The sequence below is a fragment of the Electrona antarctica genome (assembly GCF_951216825.1).
Source record: "Electrona antarctica genome assembly, chromosome: 1".
NCBI lineage: Eukaryota > Metazoa > Chordata > Actinopteri > Myctophiformes > Myctophidae > Electrona > Electrona antarctica.
In genome coordinates this window covers 24,732,996-24,755,260 of record NC_136806.1, presented here as the reverse complement: position 1 = coordinate 24,755,260, position 22,265 = coordinate 24,732,996, and the positions used below count along the sequence as shown (strand labels likewise).

The window sequence follows — 22,265 nt, the reverse complement described above, 5'->3', positions numbered from 1 at the left end:
TGTGTTCTATTTGCTTTCTCAAACTGTCTTTGGGAGCAGCAGTTTATTCTCAGCCCAACTTGCTATTTGTTGTTCTTCCAAAGTTACACAAATGTTCTGAATGACCACACATGTTTCACGAGTGGACTCATGATAATGACCGTACATTTGATACATTTTGATTTTCAATTAAGGAGTAGGACCACCTATAACAGTTTAACAGAGAGAAGAGAGAGAATATAAGGGGGAAAAGCATGTGGAGAGGAGAGAGAGAGACAAGCTGTTTTTTCCTTTTGTTTTAAAGCTTGTCGCATCATTTCGTCACAGAGTGAGCGTTCAAGCTCATCCCTGTCTGTCTGTCTGTCTGTCTGTCTGTCTGTCTGTCTGTCTGTCTGTCTGTCTGTCTGTCTGTCTCACTTGCTCTCTTTTTCCTCTTTACAGACATGCAACAGCAGCCGCAAGGGTAGTCCCAGGGGGCAGGTGTGCATGTGTGTGTGTGTGTGTATCTGTGAGTGTCTGCATGCATGCACGTGAGTTCGACAGAGAACTCCAGAAGTGTGTGTGTGTGTGTGTGTGTGTGTGTGTGTGTGTGTGTGTGTGTGTGTGTGTGTGTGTGTGTGTGTGTGTGTGTGTGTGTGTGTGTGTGTGTGTGTGTGTGTGTGTGTGCATGCGTGTGCGTGTGTGAGAGAGAGAGAAAGAGTGTGTGTATGTGTGTCCTAACACCCTGACTAACGTGAATCATGTACTTTCTCATATCGGTGACAGCTAACTAGACAGGGGTTTTAGCTGCCTCTGACCCCCTCAACCCCCTTCTTTACACAATGAATGAGACTTCCCCTCTCTCTTCCTTTCTCCCTATAGCTCCTTCCATCACACGCACGCACGCACACACACACACACACACACACACACACACACACACACACACACACACACACACACACACACACACACACACACACATTTCTTGGAACAAGTGAAAGGTGCTTTATCAGAGCACCTTATAATCTCTAGTCTGCCTTTTCTCTTTGCATCTCATGTCAGAGAAATGATCCATTCCTGAACCATTTTTCAATATATATGGATGCTTTAATTTAAACTATTTCAGGGTGGTTTCTCAAATAAAACATTGTCTAGGCCCCTAAAGTTAAAGTGCATCATGGTAACGATATTCATTTGAAGCAACATGAATTTGTCCTGAATTCTTGCATCAAAATGTAAATGTGCATTTTTGTTTATAGTTTGTGTCCCAACATTTCAAGATTATGCCATGCACGTGATGGAACATGTATCTGTTTTAACTAAAAGTTTTAACCAGAGATTAAAGATTTAAGAGAGATTTTAGGAAACATTCATAAATGCAATAATTTTCAGTACATTTTCACAATTTATGAGGAAAAGTTAGGCCAATCAATTCAAACATTCAGACGTGCGAGATAAAACATTTCTCAGAAGGCGGACAATAAAAACATATAAAAACTCGATTTTATTAGTGTGTTATTAATTGTGTATATTAATATTGCCTTTTTCTGATGATTAAAAACAGTGTTTTAAAAATGTTATTGTTTTTTAAAGCCTATAGATCATTTCAAAAGAGCCTCAAGAGATTTTCTTCAAGGACTTACCTCCACAAATCCTTTTCATTTTGGACGAAATCCTTTTATTTCCGTTCAGTGCGCACTCATGGGCTCATCCACGTACAAGCAAGCAAATAAAGCAATTACGTCCTCTTGTCTCCAACTCTTTCAATATAATAGCTTATTTCGTTTCCTTCTCTGTATTCAAAACTTTCGCAAAACTTTCAGCGTTGGCTAAATTAAATCAATTTCCCCCCCAAAAGCGCACGTGCAATTAATGGGAAATGCGGAAAATGTCTATGAAATTCGATAACCACTGCAGAGGCTATAATTATTCATCTGATAGGCTATATTTAATCACCTGATAGGCTATATTAAAATATTTTGATTTAAAATAATTGCTCGTAGCCCTAAATTTCTGCGGGTATAGCCTATTGTCTCATGATCTCTCATCCAAGAAGGTGACGGTCCAAAGACTGACGGGTGCGTGTGGTCTCAGTGACAGACTGACTGACTGACTGACGGCGGAGCTTTTTGTAATGAGAGAGAAAGTCTTCCCCCCTCCCTCCTTATTTTACTCCCTCCTTCCCATTTCTCTAGCTCTCTCTCTCTCTATCTCTCCCTCTCTCTCTCTCTCTCTCTCTCTCTCTCTCTCTCTCTCTCTCTCTCTCTATCGTTAGCTGGTGATTCACCGAGTTGACGCATCGGCTAAACTTTGACAGAGACCTGGTGAACCACGAGACTTGTCACAACTAATTTCCATCCCTCTGGTCTCATCCTCCTATAGTCGACATGACTCGCTCGTTTGATGTCTAATCAGTGCCTTTGTAAAGGATGCGTGTCGGTCCAGGTCAGTGGGCCTAAAACGCCACACAAATGTATACTCTCTCTCTCTCTCTCTCTCTCTCTCTCTCTCTCTCTCTCTCCCTCTCTCTCTCCATCTGCCAGAAGAGAGATTCTTGCTCCACAATATGCTATGGCACTCTGTTCTTTTCATTCCTTTGGTATTATAGTTTTATTGACTGTAAGATTAGTGTGATCTCCCTCTCTCACCTCGAGCTGTCAGTCAGTCAAGTGAACCATATTGTACACTCTCTCATGCGCTCGCGCGCGCGCGCACACGCGCGCGCACACACACACACACACACACACACACACACACACACACACACACACACACGCTGGCTGACAGACCTATAGACAGGTAGATCAAAGTGGATTATCCTGTAATCACAATCACATTCATTCTGTTCTTCTACTATTTTGCCAGGAAATACACAACGGACCTCTCACGAATTTATCTGTCTGTTGGTTTAAAAAAAACAAAAAAAAACATGAGGATACTATTGCGTTGAAGTTACCTATCAAAACGACCAGAGTATAACATCTGGTAGAGATATAGATGGATGGAAACCGGTAGACAGACAGACAGACAGACAGACAGACAGACAGACAGACAGACAGACAGACAGACAAGCTTACTACACCACAGCTAAGCTTCAAGAGTAAAAAAGAAAGAAAGACATAAAGTGTCCTCGATCAAATGACATGTATATTTAATGTAATATGCTGTAACTTTGTTTTTAACACTTCCACCTGTGACCTGCCACTCGTGGTGCTATTGTGGATGTTGGCTCACTGGCCAAATAGCAAATGCTGTCAGACACAGCATTTGCTATTTGGTATCATTTGTGACACCTGTGTATTATTTGTTTTTTTACCTGTATTCTAATTGAGTTTTGTAAATGCATTGTAAATGCTCCCAGTTTAGTTTCTCCCCTTTGAGCCTATAGAAACCATAGCTGTGAGTAGGCTATTACAGTACAATGAGTAAATGTCCATTAGTGTAGTAGTAATATGCTATAGAACACAGACATGAACAGCGCTTTATTGAACCAGGGGTCGAGCAAACGTTCATTTTGCGAGGTAGAAGAAGGGGTTGCTCATGCCACCCAGTGGCATATGGTGGCCATTGCAGTCTGTTCCGTTCTTTTTGTTTTCAAACGGGGACAAATTGAAAATTAAAAATAAAGACCTACAAGAAAGATGACTACTTTCTTTTCAGATTTTGAAAACTTGAATGCAAAATAATTTTTCTGAATTCTGAATAAGTAAAAGTATGGCTAAAAATGGACAGAACACAAAACATCACCAAACCGTACCGGAAGTAAATACAAGCCCCACTTCCTTTCCTGTGACGTCAGCGTTAGCCCCCTGATGCTACACGCGGGAAACAGGCGAAGAAGTCTGCCGTGATCACCACACTGACAGTAAGGCATGATGAAGTTTACCATTTATTAATGATGTTGCATTGGGCCCGGTCGGGGTTTGCTTTAATGTCAGATAGAAATGAGTGTGCATTAGATCCAAACACGCTTCCATTGAGTGTTGGGAACTATCCTATGTTGGCAGAGTACAGAGATCAGATCACACATTGTTGCTTTGTACTCAGCAGTGGCCTTGCATCGCTTGTGAGCGCTTGATTTGCTACTCGTTAAGGCATAGAGCGGGCGGAGCTCTCGGCTTGTACACTGTCTCTATGATCAAGTCGACACAACTCATGCAACAATTAGAGAGGGACACGGCATGGAACAAAACGGACGCATCCTTTAGCATACAAGTCAGCGCTAGCTTCGCTGTTTTAATGGCCCAGCCAGCGCACTAGTAACTTTCCATTTCTATTACAGCAAAGCGTCGACGTGACATATATGTGTAACTGGCTGGCATCCCGTTAAATAAAACACTGGGTCATATCATACGTTATTAAAATGTAAACACCGCATACTCTTTATGTTGTCACTAGGTAGCTAATTAGCTCCCAGCCCTTGCATAAGTGTAGGCTAAACCATTTGACAAATAACTTCATCATACTTGAAAATGTATGAAGTTTCTTGGTCTGTGTTTCTTTGCACACAAATAACGTTATTTTATAGTTCTTTACACTTTAAGTGTTAGCAATTCTAAAATTGACGCTGGATTAGTTCACCCCCCCAAACATACTTATTTTCTATGAATTACACACCCCATGAGGGCCATTATGAAGCCTTGAATTCGTGGAGATTTTGTTTTGTCTCATTCCTGAGCCAATAATTTGAGGACTGGTCAATATGAGACTCCCCCTGTCACAAAAACCAAAACTTCTCCAATTAATTCAAGGCTTTACTGTGTGTGTAATTGTTAGAATTGTTTTAGGTATAACTACTCCTTTAGGGTATGTATAGGCCTATACGCTTTTTACTTTATTAGTGTATCGTTGTAGGTGTTGTACCCCTGTAATATAATTCTATTACACAGGCAGCTAAGTTGACACGTTCTCTTGATATTGTGATGTGATCAGGAGGAACTTTAAAGCAAGGAAGCCTGCACGACTCTAATTCGTCTAAATGTCTATACATTTTTTTCTCATGGACATGTCCTTTAAGGCACTTTATTATAACGCGTACGTTTTGCTGTCTGCTCTGCAACATACTATGCCAACCATAAAATAATAAAGTGCCTTAAACTAAAGGACATGTCCGTGAGTGGTATTCTCTTCTTGAGATTTCTTGAAAATGTGATCAGGAGGAACAACGAAGAGAAAAGACAGCCTCCTCCTGTTAGAAATCAATATTTCCTCTGTAGGCATGTAACGATACACTCAAGCTACACTCAAGCTTTTTTCACAATTTTTATTTAACTACATTGCAAAAGTAGCATTACTTTCATGTAAAATTACTTAATTTCTGTGCAACAACTGTAAACATGCTTTCATGTTAAAACCTAGCTCGAGTTAACATTTCTTCTTTTCTTTGATGGCATCTTAGGATAGATGTAGACCTATTTGACAGTGCAGAAACATAATTGCCTTCCTTGATGTATTAATGAGCATCAATAACGACCATCACCTGTGTCACAGACACATACAGCTCCCCTCTGCAGGCCTCTACTACTGAAAGTGACTGCATGGAGTCTGTCTCATTTCTCTCCAAAAGCACGTGAATATGATGGAATATGATTACAGCTCACATTTCATATCACACACTAGCCCCCCTAAATAAATAAAAAATCGTTATTAATCTTTAATAAATCGATACATATCGTCGGGATATAATATCGATATACGATATATCGTTACATGCCTATTCCTCTGTCATGTAACTAACTAAATCAAAGAAATAAACCCCAGTCAAAAGCGTCCCTAATTTTATCAAAGCAGGTGTCTGCTTGTATCTAATGTATTACTCTCTCTTGTCAGTAGAGCATCGGTCGTCGCCTGTGGATGAGATGGGAGACACGCTGGAGTTCAATGAGATTTATCAGGAGATGAAAGGCTCCTGGGTCAGTAACTGCATACCTGCTCACATTATGCCTGTATCCCCTGAATGTAATGTCACATAACATAACACATCTATTCAGTGTATGCTTGTGGACACCCATAATTCTTGAGACCGTACAAATGGAACCAAATGGACCCGTAAGGAAGGGTCCTTTTGGTTCCACTTGTATGCTCTTTAAGGACCTTTTTTTTTTTAGGAATGCTGTCAAGGAACCCTAAACCTGAGGGTCCCTTAGCCCATTGGTTCTCAACCTTTTAATATACTGAAGTACCACCTCAGAAAATATTTGGCTCTCCAAGTACCACCATAATAACTGATGTTAAAATTCAGGAGCGTATACCTGCCCTTTTTGTTCCATTCAATAATCACTAATCAGTACAGCTGATGATATTTCTAATGTGATTAATCCGTTCTCAAATATTTTATTAACGGCTAGGTGAGCTGTGCTGTCATGATCATTTCAGCACGGCTGGATAGCCTATTTCAACCAATTACTTGGTCAGAAGAACTACCTGTTTTTGGGGCGACTCCTCAAGTACTTAAGTACCACTAGTGCCAGTACCAGTGGTTGGGAACCTCTGCCTTAGCCCACTTTGAGAACCATTGCTTTAAAAGATGCCACCATCTCCATTTAACCTCTTGCAATCACCCCAGTGTATGCATTGCTGTGAACACTGAAGAGTTTTATTAATTGGTTGAGGATTTCACCTTTTTTCTCCACTCAATAATTGTAGGGCACTGTGGTACAGTACAGTATGTGACGTCAAACTTTGAAAAGCCCACAGTATATTACTATAAATTATGTGTGTGCCCCTGTTCTTAAATATATTTTGTGTTAACTTGTAGTGGTAAACTAAAATTGGTGTGTGACATTTTTTAACTAAAAGTTTAATGCATGTAAAACTAGCTAACAGTGAGAGTGTACACATTCAGAGTTTACAAATGCAATCTTGGTATATGGATTTTACACTCCTTCAGTAATACACCATTAATTTGACTGTATGTGTCCTGTCACTGCAGAATGATGGGCGTCTGCGTTTCAGCAAGCAGAATGTGGTCTACAAGAGCAGCAAGACGGGCAGGGTGGACAACATCCCAGCTGGGGAGCTCAGCGTGGCCCAGTGGAGACGTGTGTGTTTGGGACATGGAATCAAACTGACAACTAGCACTGGGCATGTCCACAAATATGATGGCTTCAGAGATACAGTGAGTCTATGCATGTGTGCACTTAGCACTATGGATTCAGTTAGTTAGGTGAATTTGACCTGAGATCAGATTCTAAAAATGTCTTCTACATCCTGACAGTTTTCTGAAAAAGCTATGTTTCTATGTCAGTCGTTCTTCGATTTTTCAAAAATAGCAGACCTACAAGCTCGTAGATCTGCTATTTTTCAATAGCTAATGCTAACACCAAAAGGGGTTCCCGCCCAAAATGGGTTAATGTGAGCACAACTCTAACTGACAGGCATTAGTTCGACAACACCGTGGCTCCCGACATGTGCTGCCGGTTACAACTAACTTGTGGCTCCCGACATGTGCGGCAGGTTAAAACTAACCCGTGGCTCCCGACATGCGTGGCACATTAAAACTACGACATGCGTGGCAGGTTACAACTAACCCGTGGCTCCCGACATGCGTGGCAGGTTACAACTAACCAGTGGCAGGTTTAAACTAACTAGGTTTAGGGTTGGGTTTTGTGTAGGGTGTTGGACTCATGACTGTATGACTGTTAGTACGTCGAACCAAACGCATGCACCCGTTGTACATAAGGTGCAAAATGTCAATCGTATAATCCACATAAGGTAGACTTAGGGAAGAGTCGTTTCACACTATGGTCCCGGATGCTCACTCGGGACCACTTGGCAGAATGTGTTCACTTAGTGTGAATGATGCGTACCGTTCCTGGGAGCGGATCTCCCAACCGTACCCGGGATCGCAATCAATCAAGTCTCTGATACGGATTGCTGCGATGTGAAAGCCATCTGTACTAAAAGGAGGAAGTGAACTATAATCATAATTTATATATTTTTATAATGACACATTATTTTACCTGGGTTGTACTTCTGGTAGTTCTACTTGAATGTTGACAAAGAATGATTGATAATCCGCTAGTGTTTGAGTAGCACAGCATGAGCCGTGGAAAACAAAAAAACACATGCGCTCCAGCTACAGTAGGACAAACATATCAAGCATTAGTCAGTGACGTCACTGTTAACATACCAAGGATACGTAAGTCACGTCATACAGACGAGAGACAACGTTACATTGCGCTGTTTAAGACCATCAGCGCACACTGCTTTAGTTGTGTATTGTTGTTATTATAATTCAAGACAATGTCAGGAACACAGCCAAACTTTATTATTTGCTCTAAACTGTGAAAGGGACTCTTCTTCTGTGACATGATATGTTCTGTCTCTCAAAGCCCCATAGTCCACAACACCCCTCTGAGGCACATAAGTTGAATGAAGTGTACCCGGGTGCACTGTTGAATCTCGGCCAATGTGAATCATGGCCAGCGGGGACCAGGCAACCGTATTCGGAAACGGTTCGAATGAAACGGACTCAGTCCGTCTCAGTGTGAATCCCCTATTAGACTGACACTGGTATAATCTGCAAGTAGGTCCGTGAGGGAGAGCAAAGAAAAAAACATTAGGCATTTAGGCTTTAAGCCTTCATCAGCCCTCACGAACGCTTAGCAGAATGCGTACACTGTATGCTTACCTAGTATGCCAACAAAAGAAAAGTGCTGTAAGGACATTTCTGTGTGCTGGTATCCTAAACAGTATTCTGTTGTGCTGTTACTGTAAGCCGAACACCCAAAAATTAGAATTTCAGTGTACATTGAAATAAATGTAGTTCCTCTGTTGTGTACGCAAACCTCCAAGAACAGTCTTAAACCACTGTGGAAACACAGCAGCAATGATATGAATAATGTTGATGCAATGTTAACGACAAGACTGATGATCCTAGCAAGATTACTTCGAAAATTACTTCCATCCCTCTTGTGACAGTGGTGTAATAAAGCCTTCCCGTTCGGTTGAGTCCCGCAGAGTTCTCCTCACAATGTAATTTGTGCATATGTGTATGGGCGTGCCTGTGTGTATTTGGTGTGTGTGTTTGTGCCTGGCCCGTGCGTGTGTTTGACCTGTGTTTTGCTATCATCAGCATGTGAAAGAGTAGCTGCTCTCCCCCAAACCTTCTAATGGGATTAATGAGGGAAACCAGCTCTAGCATGTGTGTTCCATAAACAGTGCAATCATCGGCTCATGTGAGTCAGTGTTTATATCAATCTGTTGAAACAGTTTGGCTCAGCAAAAGAAAGAAGAAAAGAGCTGTTTTGTGTTTGTTTTTTGTCAATGTAACTTTGTCTTTTGTTTCCTCTCTGAATGTATGCCGAGTGCCTCTGTGCCAGTAAACAACCATGTTTGTGTGTCTTGTGTGCCCATTTACGGGCATTTTTAAAAGCCCAGGTTTGCGGCTAGCAGGGCCCACGAGTGAAGTGCGCTCTCTGGGGTTTAATCAGCACGTATTGTTGGAGATGGATCCTCTCTGTCCCGGAGCGTCGGGCATGAAGTCATTGTTTATTATCCATCGGCCCGTGTCAGTGCCCAGGAATCTACTGGAGGTCTAGCTGCTAGCTACTCGACTAAACCAGCCCACAGGCATTTTCTGGTGCGGCCCTCAACTTATATGTTCTTCTACGGCAGCCCTGTGTAAATACGAGTGAACACTTGTTCTACACGCATGTAGTCATGTCTGTGTATACATGTATGTGTTAGATGGATGGAGACATTGAGGTCATAGTTTATATTGAGAGCATGGCACAGGATGTGCATTATGAATGCAGGACAGGTGAAAACCACTCATCAGATGAAAACTACCGGGACATTGATCTGGCTGAGTGCTCAACTGGCCGAGGGGACTAGAGATCTTGAGGCTTGTTTGTGGCAGTTGGGGGGATAGATGATAGTTTCAAGGACACTTGGAATAAATCATGGATATGTAGTAATAGAAGTCAGACGTTTGGGGATTGAGCAAGATTCTTTGCATGTGTCTGTGAAGGATGTATTGGGAAATTAGTGTTTATTCTGATGAAATGAGGTAAGCAACATCAATTCTGCCAACACAGTGAATGAATACGCTACATAAAGCAGGCCTGATTATTACAATTTTTGTTTCATTGTCTTCCAGTAAGAATTGGAGTTAGAAAGCCGGTTCAATCAGAAATGGTAAACCATCCAATCATTACATTACTAAAAACGTAAAGGTTAAAATAGAATTTTCAGTACATAAGTGTGATTAATTGCCTTCATATGTTTTTAAGACGATATATAATACTTTGGTAGTCCTTAATTTAAAGCATTCACACCTATATTATATTAAGTAACACATAGTACTGTACAATGGGGAAGAACTCTTCTTAGTACCTAGTAGTAGGAAAGTTCTTATACCTAAACATTGGATTAATAATACTGAATAAATAAACATAGAAACACAATATTGTACAGTGTACACACAACGCATACAGGCTGGCTTTCTCTGTCCTTGCTGTAATAACCATAAGGGTGATTTATACTTAGTTGTGCGCCAGTGTCGCGCAGCCAAGTATAAATCAGGCGTTACAGACAGGCAGATATCCAGGTGCATAAACTATTTTTCCACACAGTCTCATTGTCTTATCCCCCACACGCATGCACACACACATACACATATGCAGAGAAATACGCAGCAGACACACTGACACACCGCAATCACTTCCATATGTGCATTTAGGACAGCGCCTGTGTGTGAGACTGCTTCTCTGTCCCTGCGTGTGTGTGTGTGTGTGTGCGTGTGTGTGTGCGTGTGTGTGTGTGTGTGTGTGTGTGTGCGCGCTCTCCCCAAGCCTGCAGGATAAATAAACAGGCTGATTGTCAGTGAAAGGGGGGAACAGTGGGAGCGAACAGATTACGTTCACCTCCTGTGTCCCAGGGGACCTTGCGGTGGGCGGGGTTCTAATTGAGCTGTGATTAATTAAGCCCCTTAGTGGGGAGGGGGAGGATGGGGTGTATGTTTTTTGTTTTTGGATAGGTTTTGAACCGTGCAGCAGTAAGCCATGGACACAGCAGCTAACTTTGATGATTTCCCGTTCTTATCCCCTCTCTTCATTCTTTTAATTTGATCTCTTTCCGTCACTCTTTGCCTTCTTGCACTTTCCTCATCTCACTGTCCCTGTATTTCATTTATTTAATTTCTTCCACTGTTTGGTTTCTTACACTTTCTGTCTTCCTTCAACCCCCAACCCCCTCCCTCTGTCTTTCAGGATTTAGAGAAGATCTCCGAATTCTTCAAGGCTAACTACAAGCTAGAGCTGACTGAGAAGGACATGTGTGTCAAGGGCTGGAACTGGGGTACTGCCAAGTTTTCAGGTAAACACACATATTTGTCTTACAAATTCTTTATTAAAAAGATTTACTTAACCTGCTGGCCAAATATAACCCTAAATCCTTGAAACTAACCGTAATCCCTAACCCGAAACATCCCCCAAATTCTGAACATTAACCCCATAGTGAATTATTTTAAACTAAAAAAAAAACTTTTTAGGCAGAAAATGTTTATCTTTTTCTGGTAGCAAAACATGGTATTCACACGCACGCATTTTTGTAACCCTGCTTCTCTGTGGTCGTCCACTTCAGGGCCACTGTTGTCGTTTGACGTCAATGACAACACGGCGTTCGAGGTCCCACTGAACAGCGTGTCCCAATGCGCTACGGGCAAGAACGAGGTGACGCTAGAGTTCCACCAGAACGACGATGCTGAGGTTTCCCTCATGGAGGTCCGTTTCTACGTCCCCCCCGGCGCGGGAGACGAGGGACAGGATCCCGTGGAGGTAAGCCCATTTACGGCAAGTAACGGTTTGTAAACTGGGAGGTGAGGTTAGGTTTCTGCCCCACTGCCACCCATGATGGATGTAGTGTGTAAAAGCACTTTGAACCGGTTCTGACTGCTCTGTAACAAGGAGTCTAGTGAGGCTATCTTGTCCCTAGACCACTTTTTTAAGTGAGAACTTTTAAGTCATGCTTACTGGCCGTACATCCAATTTGAGTTGCTACTACAGGCTGTGGTCATTTCTCCTCCCACCAGAGGGAGCTCCAGCTTAAATGAACTAAGTTGGTGCTTGAACCTGTGACTTGATAGCAAAGGGTATCTACTGGACTTTGACTCTATTTGACAGAAAGACCACTAATTGTCCTGTAAAGCGGCAGCTGTTTTGTCCGTGTTGATTCAGCACTAACAGGATGTGTGTCCTCAGCAATTTGCAGCGAATGTGCTGTCCAAGGCTGATGTCATCCAGGCCACAGGAGACGCCGTGTGTGTCTTCAAAGAGCTGCAGTGTCTTACGCCCAGAGGAAGGTATAGGAAACACACAACCACAACATTTCTCTGTCATCCCATAAATGTAAAGCCAAAATAAGAGGTCTAATCTGCCTTTCAGTGACGGCCGGGCATTCCGTCTCCGGTTGTTTGCACAGACACATTTTTGATTAAATGTAGCTAGCACGGTGCTGATGCCGGGACCTTTTATTTTTTATAATAATCCTGCCACTTTCTACCCATTCAGGTACGACATCCGTATCTATCCCACGTTCCTTCACCTCCACGGTAAGACGTTTGACTACAAGATTCCCTACACCACCGTGCTGCGTCTCTTCCTACTGCCGCACAAGGACCAGAGGCAGATGTTCTTTGTGGTAAGTCAGAGTCTGTTTGCCAGCCAGCCTCTCAGCCTGTCCTTGGTTTTCTTTCTCCATTTAATTGAGAGCAATTATTGAGCTATGTAATGTTGGTGTATTATTCTCATATGTTGAGTACATTTTGCAGTAAATATTTATTGTGTCCACAGTAACGCATGCCGCAGAGAGATTTGCTCTTGCCTTTCATAACCTGTGAATGCGTTTCATCTCGCTGTCACTGTCCTTCCATTCAAATTCCTTCTATTTTCACCCCTCCTCCCTCCTTCTCTCTTTTCCTTTAACTCTTTCCTCTGGTTTCTTTGTGTAGATCAGTCTGGATCCTCCCATCAAGCAGGGTCAGACCCGCTACCACTTCCTCATCCTGCTCTTCTCCAAGGAGGAAGACATTAGTCTCACCTTAAACATGAGCGAGTGAGTTTAACCAAAGACAATGGGAAATAAAGACATGCCAACTTGGATTGATTTCCCGTGTCTGTGTCACACGTGCAAACCTTTGTTACAGATCTTTTGATTATGTCACAGAAATGGGCAATGTATCTTTATGTTGGATGTTTTACATTACATGCATGTTTTAATCACTACATTCATCTTGTTTCCTCAAATTCTAGGGAGGATGTGGAGCGTCGTTTTGAAGGAAAGCTCAGTAAGAACATGTCGGGCTCTCTGTACGAGCTTGTCAGCAGGGTAATGAAGGCTCTGGTCAACCGCAAGATCACTGTTCCAGGCAACTTCCAGGGGTACACACCTGTGCAACACACACGCACTCACTAAACATATGAGCAGATCTGAAATGAATACAGGTCTATATGCTCATACTAACACAAATATCTTTTCTCTGTCCATTATATACACACACACGACATACATACATCAAAGCCTCTACCCTATTCTTTCTTTGCAATGTTCATTAACAATTTGGCAAAGGAACTCAAACAACTTGGATTGGGTCTAAAGTAAACTATGATGGCAGTACTAAACTAGATATCTTGATGAATGCAGAAGACATAATAATTATGGTAGCGCAAAATTAAAACGATTATGACTAATAATTTGGACAAACATTTACATTTTGAAAATCTTCAGGTAGGGCTCTGGTGGTATAATACCAAAAACTAACCAGCTGGGTGATCTGGGATATGCTGCCTACTCCAAACTATTTCACACTATGGGTCTCAAACACAAATATGAAAGGACCAATAGCCCAGAATAGGGCAGGAGTGCATAAATTCAGGAGACATGGGATGGGAGCCGTGTGAGATAGGCTGGAGAAGCAGCATGGTAGCCTTATGGAATAGATGAATCCTCAATCAAAATGCCAGAGAATAGAGTTGCCAGGACACATTTCAACTGGGATGTTTCGTCTGTAAAAGGTGCATGGGCAAGTGCAGTAGAGGATACACTTCTAAGAACTGGGTTACTTGACAGTTTTCAAAATAACAGTATTGTAAAAATCTCTATGGCTAAAGACACGCTTTATAGTTTTTATCGGAACAAATGGCCACAGGATATATTGCATAAACCAAAGCTGAGAACATTATATGATAAAAAGCTTTTTTTTTTGTCTTCTACTCCTCCCTATTTGTAGCCACTCGGGTGCCCAGTGCATCACCTGCTCGTACAAGGCCTCCTCTGGCCTCCTGTATCCACTGGAGAGGGGTTTTATATACGTGCACAAGCCTCCGGTGCACCTGCGGTTTGAGGAGATTTCCAACGTCAACTTCGCCAGAGGTACCACCACTACACGCTCCTTCGACTTCGAGATTGAGACCAAGCAGGGGAACCAGTTCACCTTCAGCAGCATTGAGAGGTAATGCCAGTGACACAGCCACACACATGAACTCAATGAGAGGTAATGACGGTGACACAGCCACACACATGAACTCAATGAGAGGTAATGACGGTGACACAGCCACACACATGAACTCAATCTGAGAGGTAATGACGGTGACACAGCCACACACATGAACTCAATCTGTTCACCTTCAGCAGCATTGAGAGGTAATGACGGTGACACAGCCACACACATGAACTCAATCTGTTCACCTTCAGCAGCATTGAGAGGTAATGACGGTGACACAGCCACACACATGAACTCAATCACCTTCAGCAGCATTGAGAGGTAATGACGGTGACACAGCCACACACATGAACTCAATCTGAGAGGTAATGACGGTGACACAGCCACACACATGAACTCAATCTGAGAGGTAATGACGGTGACACAGCCACACACATGAACTCAATCTGTTCACCTTCAGCAGCATTGAGAGGTAATGACGGTGACACAGCCACACACATGAACTCAATCTGTTCACCTTCAGCAGCATTGAGAGGTAATGACGGTGACACAGCCACACACATGAACTCAATCACCTTCAGCAGCATTGAGAGGTAATGACGGTGACACAGCCACACACATGAACTCAATCTGAGAGGTAATGACGGTGACACAGCCACACACATGAACTCAATCTGAGAGGTAATGACGGTGACACAGCCACACACATGAACTAGAGGTAATGACGGTGACACAGCCACACACATGAACTAGAGGTAATGACGGTGACACAGCCACACACATGAACTAGAGGTAATGACGGTGACACAGCCACACACATGAACTAGAGGTAATGACGGTGACACAGCCACACACATGAACTCAATCTATTGAGAGGTAATGACGGTGACACAGCCACACACATGAACTCAATCTATTGAGAGGTAATGACGGTGACACAGCCACACACATCAACTCAATCTCGCACACATTGGGCTGTCACAGTTAGTAAATCATGCAAATCACTAATCTACTGTATATGTTGGATTTAGTTTTGGGTCGGTCAGAAACAGCGGGCGCTCAGATCGGTGAACCAACCTCTAGACCAGAAGACTAGACTGTGCCAAAACGAGGGAACACGTCTTTCTTTAATTTAATTTAATCCAGCAATTATTATTATTTGTTTTAAGTATTTTTTATAACCGCACATATTAGCCTAAACCAAAGTCCACAGATTATAATTTGTTTAAAGCTTTTAACTTCCTGTTATTTCCCATTTCCGGAAAGGTTTGCAACGCTAAGCTTTGGTACACATTACACATTCATATCGCAAAGTAACCTTTTTCTGACCACCATAGCAATATAGTCTACAGAGTATCTGTTAAGTGGTGAGTCTTATTTGTCTCGTGGATATGTGGCTCTCTTCCCACAGGGAAGAATACGGGAAGCTGTTTGACTTTGTCAATGCCAAGAAACTCAACATCAAAAACAGAGGCTTCAAAGAGGTAACTGATTTGAACGTTTACTTTCTTAAAATGTTTATAGTCTGGCAGCCGACAGGCTTCTTTTGTTCAAAGTTGGAAATTTTGTATATAGTCTTTTTTTTAAATTATTGGCCTAAAATATTGTCTATACATACATTCATGAATCCACTTGCTGACCGGCTGTCAGTATTGGGCAATTTATTTTATAGGGGTTTCTTGTGACCCTACCTACTGTACCATTAACATCCTATGGCAGGCAAAATTGTGAAAAATGTCAAACTTTCTTTATGCTTTAAGTAGCATGTGACATGTCAAACTAGGGGGTTTTCATGATTTCATTCTGAATCCATTCCAAGCAAGTTTTGCACAAAACTGGGCTAAAAACGGTCATAGACGTCATGACAAGTGTGATGAGGTCAGCACATTTTGGGCACATTTGGGCAAGTGGCTATGGCTGTTTTTAGCCCAATGAGTGTATTTTGTGCAAAACTTATGCTTGGAATGGATTCAGAATCGTGAAAACCCCCTAGTTTGACATGTCACATGCTACTTAAAGCAAAAAGAAAGTTTGAAATTTTTACCTGCCATAGGATGTTATAGGTACAGTAGGTAGGGTCACAAGAAACCCCTATAAAAAAATTGCTCAATACTGTCAGCAAGTGGATTCATGAATGTATGTATATAGACAATATTTTAGGCCAATAAAAAATACTATATACCAAATTTCCCACCCGCCCATCTCGGCTGCTGGACTATTAAGGTTTCACGTAAGACTATATTCCATCTTATTCAATATATTGACCTTTTTGTTGCCCTTCTCCTGTGTGTCTGTCAATGTACACCTATAGAAGAAGGTGGGTATGGTTGTGGGCGTTCCTTTCATCAAGTGGGCAACATTGCGTGATCTTATTGGTTTGGAGTGATTATTAACGCCTGCATGGTGTGTCAATGTGGGTGTGTGGACAGTTGTGTGTGTGTGTGTGTGTGTGTGTGTGTGTGTGTGTGTGTGTGTGTGTGTGTGGGGCAGCAGGGAGTGTGTCCAATAATCTCTGAAGTCTTTTGATTGCGGTGATTGACATGGAAAGACCTGAAGTAATCTTTTACTACTAATCATAGAATACATTTTTCGTCAACATTGGCTTAGGAGGACTGTGAGGGCAGGAACGAGAGGTGTATGTGATTTCTGTGTTTGCAATGTACAGATACAGGATATACAGTATATCCTGTGTTATGGGCACGGAAATCTGTATACCTTAAATATTGATTACCCTGCCCATATTGCTCAGTGTTCAGTCAAAATGTGCCTGTCAGTCCAGCTAAGCCATCGGTTGCCGTTCTTACAAGATCAGCAGAGGATGTCAATCAGAATAAATTAACCTGTCCTACTGTATTGGTGGCTCGTCCGGATTTAACATGGTTTATGCTTTCTGCCATTCAACCCTGACAGACAGCCATATTATAATTATATGGTGATTGTAATGCCAATTGTTTCTCAGCTGACATCACTGTCACTGACATCCTGTTAAATGAGGGAGGTTAGATTGAATTGGATGACATTTCACCCAGTTACTTTTGGTATCACTTATGTCTCTTTTCCACTGCATGGAACTGGCTTGACTCGATTACTCAACTCAACTTACATTTGGTACTGGGTGCTTTGTTTCCTACTTGTAGATGGTATGGTACCCCCTCAATGTAGCTAATCATTATTTTGGTAATGGGTACTTCATTTTAGGTCTATATCACAGCGATGTCAAACTCCCTGTGCGTAAAATAGTGCTACGTTTTAGGGGACGTGTCCACAGAAAGCTTTTTGGAGCTGCCAGCGCCTTTCTGCCATGCAGTTCTATGGCAGTGGTTATTGCGGTTTAGGGGGGTTCCCTAGATGACAATTTAAGGCCCTTTTAATACCTACAACACATTTTAAGAAAGAAAAGAAAAAGACCATTACTGTATTCAAAGTAATAAACATATACTGAATGGAACAGGCGATCAACATGCTGAGCGAGCTCAGCTGTGCCGTTATAAACGTGCAACAACAATTATCTTTTCCTTTAATGGCAATTGATAATCAAACCATTTAAAATCCTGTCCAAATTTGAGTTTGTTTCAGCTTTTCATTTTGAATATTGAAGTGGGATTGTGTGACTGCTGTTATACTGCTGCAGCTATTTTCTTTTTTACAATCAAATATAAATTTATATCCTTGGGATATTAATTGACAGTCTTAGCGCCTATAGGACGAATGATGGTCCACTTTGTGCATTCAGGGTTCAGTGGTGTCTCCTGTGGCATATTGGTTGCGTAGTTCCTGACGGTATAAGTGTATCTTCCAGGGCATGAAAGGTACCAATAACGAGTACAGTGACTCCGATGAAGACCAACACGACGCCTACCTGGAGAGGATGAAGGCAGAGGGCAAGATCAGGGAGGAGGGTGACGGCAGTGAGGAGTCGGAGGGCGAGAGCGGTGAGTGTCACAACCCCTGTCAGTCAATTGGATTAGTGTGATATAGCGTTTGGCGGTATACATAATGTGACCATTACATCCAGGATATTGTCAAGCATTGATCCGTCACACTTTCCCCTTACCTGTTGTTTCTGTTTTTAGACGAGTCTTTCAACCCCGGAGAAGAGGATGAGGACATTGCAGAGGAGTGAGTGACTTTTTGCAGTTCATTTTGATTCCATTCCGCCTTTCTTGTCACCAATATACTCTGTCCTTCCCCTTTTCTTATCACTAACTACTTTATATAGGCCTTTATACTTCGTCATACAACTCGGCTATTTTCGAGTGCGCATATGGGCCGGACGCGACATTCTAAATCTTACATGGGTTGTGCTTATAACCACACTCCGCTTCTGTGGCCAATGCGGAAGTGCCTCTCGCCTACAACAACTCTGCAGTGTTACTTGGATCAGTAATATCTAATAATATCACTGTTTTGGCGGAGTAATATGTTAAACTACTCCTTACTGGGTAAAGTAATAATATTACAGTGATATATTACTGTAGTAATTAACATTGCTGTAGTAAGTAACATGTTACTGCCCAACACTGGTGCCAAGTGTGGTGCGGATTGGAGCAACGGTATGCCTGTGGGCACATGTGGAGTGGACCCTGCCTGATGTAGCTATTCTGAATGCAAACCCTTGAACAGTGTTTGGTAAAGATTGGACCTGGGGGGCACACATGGCCCCTGGTATGACTATTGTCATGCCAGACCACTGACCAGAGTTTGCCAAGTTTCGTGCGGATCGGAGAAACGGTGCGCCTTGGAAGTCTGCATGTTGCGTTTGTGACGTTCACCCACCCTCTACACTATTTGAATAGAACAATGACACCAGATTGAAAGTGGTTAATGTCCTCTTTGCCTCATCACATCAATGTTGTTGTTTAATTATAATAACGCCAAGCTTGAGTGACGGCTCTTTGTCTTTGTTGTTTTCCTTCTGTCACTATTCGTCAGGTATGACAGCAACGCCGAGGCGAGCGACAGCAGTGAAGGAGGAGACGACAGTGACGGCGAGGGCGGCACGAAGAAGAAAAAGGTCAAGAAACCCAAAGAGATGAAAGAGAAGAAAGAGAGGAAGCCACGTACGGGAAAGGTGAACATGGAAAACAAATGACAGTATTGTATGCAAGGCTGAAGAGAGACGATGAGTTAGGTGTGGTGAAAACACTGTATTATCTTTTACCAGTATTTTTTATACCCTTGTATATCTTTAGAAGCAAGGACCTTTTAACCACCTACTTTAGACTTAGTTCCTCCTGTTCCTAACTTCCTATTGGAACATTGGGCGACTCTGTTCCGGTCCCTGGTGACCCGCCTTGCACCATGCCAGCTGACACCCATCTTGTTTAGGTCTTCCTTGAACATATGTCTTAAGGTCTTCTTCGGACTCCCTCTCTTCCTTTTACATCCTCTGGCACCCATTCCATTGCCACGCTCACTGCGCTGGTCCCTCTCTTGGTAGTCGCAGCACGTGTCCAGGCATTTAACCACTTAAACACTATTATTTGTAAACTTGACCCCACTCAGCTCTGTACTGCTCCTTTTCGCCCTGCACCAAATAATAAATATCTAAAAATGGGTTCACATGTTTAATCTTGAGGATGTTTTGATTAGTTACTAATTGAACAGCTTCTGTGTTATGCTTAAATTTAGTTCAGGTTTAGGTCGTGTATGTACTAGTCAATGTCCCAAGTATAGCAATCCAAACATGGCTTTTATGTGTCAGCACATTGTTCCTCTGTGTTGCAGAAGAAACGGAAGGACCCTGACGCCCCCAAGAGGCCGATGACTGCCTACATGCTGTGGCTCAACAACAGCCGTGAACGCATTAAGTCAGAGAACCCTGGCATCTCCGTCACTGAGATCTCCAAGAAGGCTGGGGAGATGTGGAGACAGTTGACCAAGGAGGACAAGGAGGTGAGAGAGGAGCAGAGAGTTACTATATCTGGACAGTTGTATAACTATTTTATCATAATCTTGAAATTGCTCAACACATCAGTCAAAATGAAATGTTCTATTATGAGTGCAATAAGAATGCTATTGTCACATCGATACCAGGCTAAAATATACCGTCCAAACCCATTGTACTAATCATTTTACAAAATCGTATTTTAAAGGTAAACATTCTGCCACTTGTCTGCCTCCCGCTCCTTTGTTTTTCACCTCTGTCGGTATCTGGCTCTCTCTATTTCTCTCTTTCAGGAGTGGGATGAGAAGGCTGTAGAGGCTAAAAAGCAATATGACATAGCCAAGAAGGAGTACAAGGAGAGTGGTGGAGGAGCCTCAGCCTCAGCCTCAGCCTCAGCCTCCTCACCTCCCAAAAAGTAAGGCTGGTAACACGCATAGTGCTTGCTTTTCTTGATGCATGATGATGTATGTACTTAACACACCTTTTCAAACCCCTGTCCTCTCTCTCAGGGACACTAAGAACAAAACGGGCAAGAAGGAGGAGAAGAAGAGGAAGTCGTCAGGAGACAAAGAGAAGGAGCGAGCAGGAGGAGCAGCAGGTGGTAATGAGAGCTTCAAGAGTCGAGAGTTCATCGAGACCAGTGAAGATAGCTCGTCGGACAACGACCGCAAGAAGTCCAAAAAGAGTAAAAAGAGCAAAAAGGTAAAGGTTCCAACCGATTTCGGCCAATAAAACTCCTATATAACAATACATCTAAATGCATAGAACATGGACTTCTTTTAAAGGTAGGGTACAAGGTTAAAAAACAAAAACTCCCAAAGTAGTAAAGTAGATGTTGGTTGTGCTGACCCCACTTTTGTTTTTGGTTTAAAAATATATATATATTTTTCGGTTGCCAATGTGTGACCGCAACGGCACCTTTCCGCGACCCAACTTTGGATTGCGACCCCTAGTCTCACAAAATGTAGGTAACAACAAGCTTATAGTTTATAGCATATATAATTATAATGTATCCTAGTTTTTGTCGTTTAAGACTTTTAACAGAGGGAGGGCAGCTTATGTTTCAGTTTAAAAAAAAAAGAGAGACCATAAATAAACTGCCACCAGAAATGTACTGATCTTATTTTGCCAAGAAAAAACAAACCACAACCATCCATCGCTCATAATGAATTCTTCTCTCCATTGTCAGGAATCTGAGAAAGAGGAGGAAGAAGAGGAAAAGATCTTGTCCACCCCTCCCAGCTCGGGGCAGGAGTCTGACTGAAAACACACACACATGCACAAACTTTTCCATCCATACACATTCAGACATCACAGACCAAGGATTTGTACTACCACTTCTGTGTTACATCCCACAAATAACAAATGAACTGAGAGACAACCCAATGGATATTGTTTGTACTTTTCTCCCTCAATCGCTTTCTTCTGTCCTTTTTTTTAATTTCCGATACAAGCTCATATCGTGTGGCTGACTCAACGATGAGCCCATGCAACATTGGGATTTCCTGCTGACAACTCATTGACTTGGTGGTGTACTTGTGTACTTGTACTTGTGTACTTGTGTACCGCATTTCCCATAATGCCCAAAGGATGTTTTCATGCCCCACATGGAGATGGTATTTGTTTTGAAGTTAGTAGTTGTATTGTGGATGGAGAGGAAATGGGCGAAAGGTTTAGGATTAGACATTTTTTGTTTTGTTTTAGAGAACAAAAAAAAAAAGTCAGTTGGTGTATTTTCATTTTGTCGTCAGGTCACGTTTTCAGGTTGATTAAATAAATTGTTCTTTTGTAATAAAGTTTGCTTTTTGAGTTCATTTGACCCCCTATTCTTGTATTACAGGGCAGCTGATCTGCCATAGATTTACTGTAGTCCAGGCAAAATGGGTCCTAACCCTCATCATTCCTAATTGATATGGATAGCTGCTAAGTACTAGTCTGGCAAGGGATTCCATGTGCCTCCGCATGCGTTAGGCC

The 22,265-nt window shown here is 42.3% G+C and overlaps 2 protein-coding genes across 5 annotated transcripts in view; one reads left to right on the top strand and one right to left on the bottom strand.

Annotated features, from left to right (window-relative positions):
• clcf1 (cardiotrophin-like cytokine factor 1) overlaps positions 1-1,977 on the bottom strand; it is a 15,058-nt gene extending 13,081 nt beyond the window's left edge. Inside the window, exon 1 of the mRNA XM_079503939.1 lies at positions 1,605-1,977. Coding sequence (XP_079360065.1) covers positions 1,605-1,623 — 19 coding nt within the window. The 5' untranslated portion in view covers positions 1,624-1,977. The remainder of the gene's footprint in view (positions 1-1,604) is intronic.
• Positions 1,978-3,716: 1,739 nt separating this feature from the next.
• Positions 3,717-22,105, top strand: ssrp1a (structure specific recognition protein 1a). 4 transcript variants are annotated; one of them, XM_079504514.1, is made up of 18 exons: positions 3,717-3,826; positions 5,791-5,873; positions 6,893-7,078; positions 11,175-11,280; positions 11,548-11,741; positions 12,165-12,265; positions 12,474-12,603; positions 12,914-13,017; positions 13,215-13,343; positions 14,192-14,413; positions 15,816-15,888; positions 18,204-18,336; positions 18,478-18,523; positions 19,337-19,475; positions 20,135-20,299; positions 20,585-20,706; positions 20,801-20,993; positions 21,481-22,105. In XM_079504514.1, the coding sequence occupies exons 2-18, from the start codon at positions 5,820-5,822 to the stop codon at positions 21,553-21,555; spliced, it is 2,172 nt and encodes a 723-aa protein (XP_079360640.1). In that variant the 5' UTR covers positions 3,717-3,826; positions 5,791-5,819; the 3' UTR covers positions 21,556-22,105. The 4 variants fall into 4 exon arrangements, with proteins under 4 accessions (XP_079360640.1, XP_079360638.1, XP_079360641.1 ...); XM_079504512.1 differs by having other exon boundaries at positions 20,132-20,299; XM_079504515.1 differs by having other exon boundaries at positions 20,132-20,299; positions 20,801-20,999; positions 21,496-22,105.
• Positions 22,106-22,265: the final 160 nt, after the last annotated feature.